At 36.6% G+C, this 10,000-nt stretch overlaps 2 protein-coding genes and 1 long non-coding RNA gene across 4 annotated transcripts in view; 1 reads left to right on the forward strand and 2 right to left on the reverse strand.

The window, feature by feature from the left end:
* The window catches only part of LOC123511173, a 5,903-nt gene extending 5,167 nt beyond the window's left edge, over nt 1-736 (reverse strand). For both annotated transcript variants that reach the window (XR_006676697.1, XR_006676696.1), the window contains exon 1: nt 517-736. This is a non-coding gene — a long non-coding RNA (uncharacterized LOC123511173). The remainder of the gene's footprint in view (nt 1-516) is intronic.
* LOC123511172 overlaps nt 1-10,000 on the forward strand; it is a 33,911-nt gene that overhangs the window by 5,675 nt on the left and 18,236 nt on the right. The window lies entirely within an intron of this gene.
* Nucleotides 1,833-9,135, reverse strand: LOC123511169. Its single transcript, XM_045266824.1, has 6 exons — nt 9,030-9,135; nt 7,531-7,746; nt 5,847-7,418; nt 5,426-5,697; nt 4,592-4,708; nt 1,833-2,797 (listed from the first exon to the last, which is right to left on the reverse strand). Exons 1-6 carry the CDS (start codon nt 9,118-9,120, stop codon nt 2,474-2,476), a joined length of 2,592 nt encoding a protein of 863 aa, XP_045122759.1. The 5' UTR covers nt 9,121-9,135; the 3' UTR covers nt 1,833-2,473.

The raw sequence follows: 10,000 nt of genomic DNA on the forward strand, positions 1-10,000 counted from the left end.
CTGCTTCTGCTTCCTTAATTGTTAAAACAACAACTAACTACTACTACTACTACTACTACTACTACTACTACTACTACTACTACTACTACTACTACTACTACTACTACTACTACTACTACTACTACTACTACTACTACTACCACAATTTGGAAGCGAACTTACCATATACGTCACGATCTTAAGGCAGCCTGTGGTGTTCCGCCAAGAAATCATTCTGGTTTCAACAAAATAGTTTTTATAAAAAGCAGACAAATAGATATTTAATTATCTTTCCTTGCCTTAGAAATACATCAGACAGTATTGCAACAATCGAGAAGTAGCAAGTGTATAATGCTTTTCATATCCATTCACATAGTTTAACTAGTTTCAAAGAGATGTAAATAACATTCTGTAAAGTAGTGTTTGAGCCTCATTGTGAAATGCATGGGGATCGTATTAGTAGGTATTATGTACATAAAAAGTCGAAGCTACATAATGACTATGGTTTTGTCTCTCAGAATTATTAAGTAAGAATACCTGAATGTTTTGAGGTACAAGAAGTGCGATCCAGGTAGACAGTGGGCAACAGCAGGTGTGACGTGCACCTGCAGCAGTCAATCACCGACTAGTCAGTTGTCAGCGATGAAGAGAAAGGAGACGAGTGAACAGTGGTTAGACGGCAACTGCAGTCACTTTTCCTTGATCCCAGTCCCGCCCTTTGACCAGTGAACATTTTGCTGTCTGCCAATGTCTTTAAAGGTCGGGGTGCAACAAAACAAAAGCAAATGAATTGTACCAATAGGTGTTCAGGTACGAAAGCTGATCATCTGTCGCACGGTGGTTTGTAAAGGTTACAGTCTTGTTAAAATCTTTTTAGACAGGATTCGTTTTTACGTAATGAACAAAATATTAATGTGTGTCATTTAGGATTTTTCGTGATGTTTAAATTTCCTCGTCCGCAGGGCGCCACAGGAAGGGACGCAAGATGTGTATCAGTTTTCGATAAATCCTTTGCTACTCTGCCGCCATAACAGGAGTGACGTGGAGCAGCGACTCAGAGAATGGTCGTTAATGTTGCAGGGGTTGCGAAGAGTTTTGTTTAGTGCGCTGCAAGATGTTTGTAAAATTAAGACAAGCATAAAGCATAACTTCATGAAAATTTATTTGTATAAATAGATACATTGATATTTGTGATGATAATAGTAATGGAGATAATAATAATACCAATAATAATAAGAAGAAGAAGTAGAAGAAGAATATCAACAGCAACAACAACAATAATTAGAACAACTTACAAGTTTAAGAATGGGGGAAAGAAATTCATAGAGAACGTACCTAGTATCTGAAGTTCCCAAAATAGTGAAATCAGATTCATAAACTATAAAAGAAATAAAACTGATAATGTAAATGGATAAAGAAAAAAATAAAACTTGAAGCCAGGTAATGAAAGTAAACGTGTTTGCGTTTCCTCACCTTATTTGATTTTTTTTTCTATGATATCGAAGTGAATATATTGAAAAGATATGTCACGAAGAGTAAGCATCCATTGTTTTTAAAGCGTGTAGGTAATGCGCATACGCACTATTTTTGTTTATTAATCAATTGATATATTTATTATTATTGTTATTGTGATTATTATATTTATTATAATGATAATGATCGTAATAATAATAATAATAATAATAATGATTATTATTATTATTATTATTATTATTATTATTATTATTATTATTATTATAAATGTTATTGTTATTATTATTATTTATTATTATTATTATTATTATTATTATTATTATTATTATTATTATTATTGTTATTGTTATTATTATTGTTATTTTTATTATGTAAAAGGGAAAAGCTGGCAGACGAAACAAAAAAAGGTCCTCCAAGTTGTCAGTCCCCTTGAAGGTCCGAGAGAGTTGGCCAAAAAAAGGGATAAATGTCTTGAAACTTCTACCTTCTTAAATAAAGTCGTCATGAGAAATTGGAGATACAGAATGAGGTATGGGTTTCCAGAGTTTACCAGTGAAAGGTACGAATGATTGAGAAACTGGTTAACCCTTGCATTAGAAAGTTGGACAAAATAGGGGTGAGAGGAAGAAGAAAGCCTTGCGCAGCGAAGCCGCAGGAGGACGGGAGGCATGAAGTTATCAAGATCAGAAGAGCAGTTAGCATGAAAATAGCTGTAGAAGATAGCAAGAGATGGAACATTCCGGCGGTGAGAAAGAGGCTGAAGACAGTCAGTCAGAAGAGGTGAGTTGGTAAGACGAAAAGCTTATCATTTAGGAGGCATTTTCGAGACTGAAATAGCTTTTTTTTTCATGCGATGGATACCAAAAGGTGTTCATGGGTAAATCATCGTTGTAACTTCCAGTGGCCAGGTGATCGATGGGTTATAAAGGTGTGCAGTAATAGAATTAGAACTTGATACTTTGAAATGCCTTAATATTACTTATGAACTATTATGAATACGTTCTTATTGATGTATCGGGAGTTATGCTACCATGATAACCCAGTAAACACTGCCAAAGATCACTATTACTATCGGTGTCACCACGAGCCTGACCAGACGCAGGAGACCCTCTGCTGTAATACACGGCTGCCTCTTTTTTGACATCGGGTGGACGGATGTGACCGATTCCTTCTCTAAGCACTCGACAGAAACATGAATCATGATGACGAGGAAGAGAAGAATTGTACAAGAAAGGAACCAGACGTCGATCATCTTGATGTAAGCCGTTTTGGGCAAAGAAGCTGATGCCTGGTTGAAGAAGGTGTATAGAACCAATAACGTTGTCAGGCTGACGGTGAGGCGAACCTGCCAGAAAGAAAATTCCAAATTTACATAAGTCATCACTAAAGCGGTGTTCAGCTTTTTTATTTTTATTTTATTTATTTAAACATTGATTGACAATTTGAATACGTAAGTGATATGGAAAATATTCCCCTATGGAATTGATGGAATCTTGAATGATAGGGTTGGAAATGTTTTTGATGTCATTATCTATTGATTTTGTGAGGTTAATCTTATCAAAATTAATATGATGGTGTTCATATTATCTGGGCGAGCAGACAAAAGCATTGGGTCTTCTTTTTCTAAAATAGGAATGCTACCTGCTTTATTAAATATCCTACTTAAAATATTTGTTAGTGTTGTGATATGTACTTGAGAGAGAGAGAGAGAGAGAGAGAGAGAGAGAGAGAGAGAGTATTCAAGATTGAGTGCTAAAATTTTCGAAGAAATAGAGAATACTGTAATCTGAGAATGCCAATGTAGATTTGCTGAGGAGTTATGGGAAGTAATTCAGGAAAGTCGATGATTTCAAACAGGCGAGTGAAATTCATGAGCCACCTTGCTTGAATTTATTTAGTTTTTTGTTATGGTGAAGGAAGATCATTGGTATAGGCTGACAGTTAGTTATGAATATAGAAAGTGACGTGACAAATAGCGATGGTCAAAATCTATCAGTATATTGTTCGTATGAGGATCTTTCATAGTATATGATATCATTGGAGTTAAATGGAAGTTGTTTGTGCATATATACGATAAGACATCAGAAATGGTGTAATGAATCTCGTCAGTTATCAAATGAGAAATTGCTAAGATGTATTGTACTACATCTAGAAAAGGCTTCCTGTGTACCTGGACTTAAAATGATTACTCCTCTGAACATTAAAGTTGTAGTCACAAATTAAAAGAACAAAGAACGCTACATAAACTGATGTCCAGACTTTTCTTTAGTGAGGTTTTGTTTTTGGAAATATTCTCTGTAGATTTTATTGTTAAATTGAAGTGGCGCTATCATTTTAACTGATGAAATTAAAAGCAATTTTAGTTGATAGGAATAATAATTATAATACTAAAATTATAATTAAAAAATTGTGATAATTTCATTATCTGAAAGATTGCCTCCTTGATGTTATCACTGAGGATGAACAAGCTTGAAAAGCGGCCATCAAACATGTTGCAGCATATCACGAGAAGGTAAAAGAAAAAATTATAGATTTAAAAAAAAAGTTTTAACCCAATGACTGATAGATCATAAATCTTGTATTTTACAGAAATATTGTTTGACATTTCAGAAGGCAAGATTTCATCCATCACTCGTTATTAACCATCCACACACGAACATAAAGAATGTCTTGAGTAACCCGTATCGATTCCTTTTTAAAACTTTTATAAGATTGATTACGGAGAGTCTTAAATTAAGCTACACTATCCTAGCCTGAAAAGGTGTTCGAAAGATAAGACCGAGATCACGTAGTAGTTGATCGTGGAGGTGATGGATTTAATTGCTTATGAAACATTATTTTGTGTGTGTGTATATATATATATATATATATATATATATATATATATATATATATATATATATATATATATATATATATATATATATATATATGTGTGTGTGATCTTAATCATGTAGCTTATCACTTACGAAGGAGACTGGCTTCAACATTTTATGAAATAATTAGTAAGTTGCAATATTGGTCTATCGTATTTTATCATTAATTTACTTATTTGTGGTTTCAATTAGTTGAAGTAAAAATTTACTAACGTACGTCGATATAGTGCATAATTTACTGAAAGTATCGTCTTTCCACTCACCTGGAGCAGCTGTACACTGACGTACAGAGTGGAGTAACTGATGGCAACCAGAAGTACAGATGGAAGGTAGATGGTAATCAAAATAAGCGTCGAGTGTCGGGTGAGGGTATAGCCAACCTGAATTAAAAAAAACCTTGAAATAGCTACTTATTAGTAATACATAAATGATGGTGTATGAGAGTATCAAAGTCGTGTTCATGAAATGTTCACTCTAATACTGACTGAATGACATATTCTCTGCTTTATGTGGAATCTTTATGTAACTATTGTAGACTTGTCCTTCTCCATCGATCTAATTACGTTAGGGATCGTTAGGGATAACCTCCTCTCGAGTCCCTATGTAGAGGCCGTATTACTAATTACAAAAATATATTTGCAACTTAAATGCATGCCTTCATTTTCGTAGTTATAGGCCCACTTTTCCCACTCTGTTAAACTTCAGAACGCAATTTCGATAAAAGTTATGGATTAATTTCTTTAAGAACTTATACATATAATTTGATTGATAAGGATTGATCATTGTGAGAAAAGCAATCAGAGAAATTCACCAATTGCTGAGATACTGAAATATTAATCCAGTATGTAAGCTGCTTGCCAGTGTTGTGTAGCTTTGTTTCCACAGCACAACTTGGCAATATGGACCTCCACGAAATGCCCCAGTGAATTAGGTCAGCGGATGCGATAGGCAAATTGCGTTTATGTAATGTTTCAAAATGATGACATTTTGATAAACCTAACGACAATGTGTCAGTCTGCTTCAAACACTGTCTCAACTTTGCAGATATTAGCTGTTTTGTTTTTGATGAGCAACTATGATGGGCGCTATTACCGTACCTCCACAATACTCTCCCGAGAGAGTGTGTTCACTTCCTTGACAAAGAAGTCACTGATGATGTACGTAGAGAGCTCGGAGTTCTGGTTGAACTCGGTTTTTGCTCGACTTTTTGTTAAAGAGACGAGTTTCTTGCTTATGGACGACAGTTGCACTAGGACGCTACACTGTTGCACGTCAAAAGGATAGTAGAACACATCGAAGGCACACACAAAGCTTCCGCTGTAATGTTGCTGCTTAATCACTCTTGCTGCTGCGCCTTCGTATACAGTTTCTGAAATCCAATGCATCAATTTGTACTATAAAACAACACGAATTATGTAAATATATAAGAAATATTTTCATATTCTACAAAAGCTTTACAGCTTCATTATAAGTTATTTGATATTCATAAGTTTCCATTAAACATGAATCTTGTTTTACCCATATTGACATTGTTGAAATCACTTGGAAGTGAAGAGTTCTTCTTGTCAACGAAAAAGTTTTGTTTTATTGACTTGATCACACCATCTTTTACATTTGGAAATTCCAATTTTGGATGCCAAATGGTGTCTACTTCACTGCCTGACAGTTTGTTGGCATGCATGTCTTCTCGCAGGTTAAGGAATTTAAGTCTGGTGTCTATCCATTCCAGGCTGATGATGAATTCAAGAGTAATGGTTTGTTGGACATCTTCAATTTTTAAAAACCGAAGGAAAACGAAGCTTAAGAATGGCTGTAGTGGTTCATTTGGGTCATCAACATTTTTGGGTGGCTTAAACTTCCGGTAACCATGAGGAAGCTGAAGGACAGAACAGTTGTCTTCGTCTGTGCCATCCTTACAGTCGTCTTTAGCGTCGCACCGGTCAACAATATCGATGCACTGGCCGTCGTTACACATGTACTGTTCGCTTGTGCATGTTGACAGGCTTAGCTCTAACTTGCTTCCTTTTCCTTTGTCACACACGGGTGTCAGAAGCAACCAGAAATGCCGGCCGAGTGGGTAATGAGCATCAGATGCCAAAGCAAGTGTGGCAATTGTGATATTAAAAACAGTATCAATAAGACTCCATTGTTTCTCTTCGGACTTCAGTATCATGTAGCCATAAAAACCATGGAAGAAAGGTTTTCTAGAAAAGTAACCTAAAACTTCAAACATGGTCTCTGTGAACAATTCTCGACATGCTCCTCTGAGATATAATGGAACATCAATTACTTCCTCACATACTACGCATGCTACTTGTTTCTTACATGGGTAGTCATTCCAGGATGATGTCCATCCCATAATTAGACAATTCTCAATCCGAGTTTCGTCTGGTTGCCCAGGACCCCAGAATATGTCTGTGACGACTTTGTTGTCCCGCAGGCGACGCCATACTCCTTCCTCTTGCAAGTCTGTCACGCCAATCCACAATAACTCTTTCTCACACATCTCCTCATCCCACAAAGTGTTGTTGACTTCCAAGTTTTTCTTTTGTGTCATAGGACCGTACATTTCGGATCCTACTAAATGGCACATTCTCCGGGATTCATCAAATGTTCTGGCTTCTGGAAATATGTTGAAATGTTCCTTCTTTAAGCATATTTCTTTAAGAGAAATGACCTCTTCATCTACATTTATGAGTTCAAAGTCATCAGTGTCAGTGGAAAGAACATCACCCATAAGATTTACACTACAGTTTGCCATCGCTGCAATTTCAGCTTGGATAAGGCCTCGGCTCCATAAATTCACTTGTGTGACATATCCTTTCTGTATCTGAAACCTGTTGAATCTCCCCGAGAGTGAATCCTGCTCCTGCCCAACGATGAAGGTCCCATTGAGGGGCAGCACCCGGTCTTCGCCCTCAATCGGGGCACTAGCCAAGGGGACGCCGTCGACGTACACCGTGTAGACGTCACCGGACAGGACGTGACAGTAGTGCCGCCACCGCCGCAGTACAGTCGGGATATATAGCTTTTCAATTGCTGTTTGGGGCTTGTTGTTGTAGCGGAAGAAATGCTTGTCATCTATTGCATCTGCAAATAATCAACGTGTAAAATCTACAGACTTGCACATAGTATTATGTTTATACAAACCCTTCAGATATGTAGAAACAAGATTGTATTACCTAATTACATTATAACTCACAGAACATGATGGCGTTGGCAAATCTGTCAGCTGTGGCATAGGAGAGAAACACTTGAAGCTTGGTAATGGCAGTCAGAAATATTCTTGTGCAAACCGTCACTTCTGTGAGGCTGGATACTTCCACTCTGCTGCTTGTCATGTTGAACCTGACGTACACGTCATCTCGGGGTGGCTGCCAAATATCAGACTGCAGGGAGAACAACCGCACCCTCGTTTCTGCCGGGACGCAAATGTTAACCACTTGACTGAAGGAGAGAAAGGGAAAGAGACAGACGGACAAATTGGCAGAAAATTCATAACATTATTTATCGTTAATTACTGAGATAAGACTGGTTCCAAAACAATGCAATAATTCTATCGGTGCTCAGATAGACATCATTGCTTCGTATTGTGCCTCATAACTATGTAACAACATGTTATAGTAAAAAAGAAATAGATAAATAAATAAATTACTAAAAATGCATACTTCCTTTCCCAACGCACGCATCGTTGCATAAACAATGTGCATTATTTCATCCCTCCGTAATGGCCGCGTTCTGACATGCAGTAGTACGTTATGGTGTCAGTTTCATGACCACCCCCCTCCCATTCTCTCTCTCTCTCTCTCTCTCTCTCTCTCTCTCTCTCTCTCTCTCTCTCTCTCTCTCTCTCTCTCTCTCTCTCTCTCTCTCTCTCTCTCTCTCTCTCTCTCTCTCTCTCTCTCTCTCTCTCTCTCTCTCTCTCTCTCTCTCTCTCTCTCTCTCTCTCTCTCTCTCTCTCTCTCTCTCTCTCTCTCTCTCTCTCTCTCTCTCTCTCTCTCTCTCTCTCTCTCTCTCTCTCTCTCTCTCTCTCTCTCTCTCTCTCTCTCTCTCTCTCTCTCTCTCTCTCTCTCTCTCTCTCTCACTGTAACCCTTAAAACGCTGGTGCCTGGTGTATTATTAGGAACAAGCTTTTATTTAGATATACTATATTTATGTAAATATATTCATGTGTGAGTGAATGTCTTGTCACCCTTCGTGACTTTGAGGTAAAATATATATATATATATATATATATATATATATATATATATATATATATATATATATATATATATATATATATATATATATATATATATATATATATATATATATATATATATATATATCCAGATAGGATAAATACATTTTGAATAGAAAAATACACACGAGGTGGTCTGACCATCCCGCACGTAGTCTTCCACATTGACGAGGTGTCATCTGGCACTCACAGTATCAAATTGTAAGATTCTATACTTATATGTAATATTTATAATGTAATAATAGTATAATGAGTAATGTGAATTTTCAGCTGTAAGGCTGCAAGATATATAAAATAATAATGATAATAATAATAATAATAATAATAATTATTATTATTATTATTATTATTATTATTATTATTATTATTATTAGCTACACACATACATGCCTATGTAGTTTTAAAAAACTTAATAGACTTCTTAAAGCTGTTTTATGAAAGTGTTCATAAAGCCAAACCTGATTGCTGGTTGGAGAAGCAAAATCCCCAAAAAGAAAAGACAAGAGCGAAGACCAGAGGTGATGGGAGGTGGTAAGGCAGGCGCGTCATGACGCTCCTGTTCTTGCAGCGTCTTCGGTGCAACTGCAGAACTGTTATTGCGCGGTTCGAAAGTGTTGCCATATATTGAACGATACGTACAGCATGTACTATTTCTATTTTCTCACTGTGCTTTTTACTCTTTCCTATGTGTGTTGTGCTGTTTTGTGTAATTCACCATGTGAAATTTGAAATTTGGTATTCCTATTTATGTGTTCAGTTCCATTTGGACGCAGTGGAGAGTCTTGAATGCTAATGACTGTTTGGAGAACGTTGATCATACGAATTAGGTTTCAGGAAATTTTTGCCACTGTATATAGTTGTTAATATTTCAATCCTTATTGTTATCCGAGTCACAAAAAACAAGTCAACTTACCTCTTCTACTGGTCTCAAAAGTTGGTCATGTGTTTGATTACTTCTAAATATATTTTGTACACTTTAGATTTGTACTTGATGAATTTCCTTAGAACGTTTATTTCTATTGCTTTTGTTATTAACTTTCACTTGAAAATTGCGTGCTAAAGCCTGATTTGTAAGTCTGGTATGTGCGTACTCTCTCTCTTTAATTCAGTCAATTTCCTCAGTTACTTCTTAAAAGGCTTGAAATTGACTTAGCTAAACAAGTGTAAGAAATATCCACTATCTTAGCATGTCGTGACAATGCGCAATTAGGTTTGAATAAGGAATAGAAAACGGCTGTGATGCACCGACAAATGTCAGAGAGGTGTGCTGCTAAGACCTGCTCCTCCAATCACCAGCGTACGCTCACGCAGGACAGGCCCGGATTATTTATCAAAGCTGTCAGTCAACATTTTTTGTTAAATGGTATATTGTCTCTTGTACGCAACGTTAGGAGTAATTGCTGGCGCGCGGGCACGCACACACACACAC

Source organism: Portunus trituberculatus, chromosome 31 (genome assembly GCF_017591435.1).
Source record: "Portunus trituberculatus isolate SZX2019 chromosome 31, ASM1759143v1, whole genome shotgun sequence".
Classification (NCBI taxonomy): Eukaryota; Metazoa; Arthropoda; class Malacostraca; order Decapoda; family Portunidae; genus Portunus; species Portunus trituberculatus.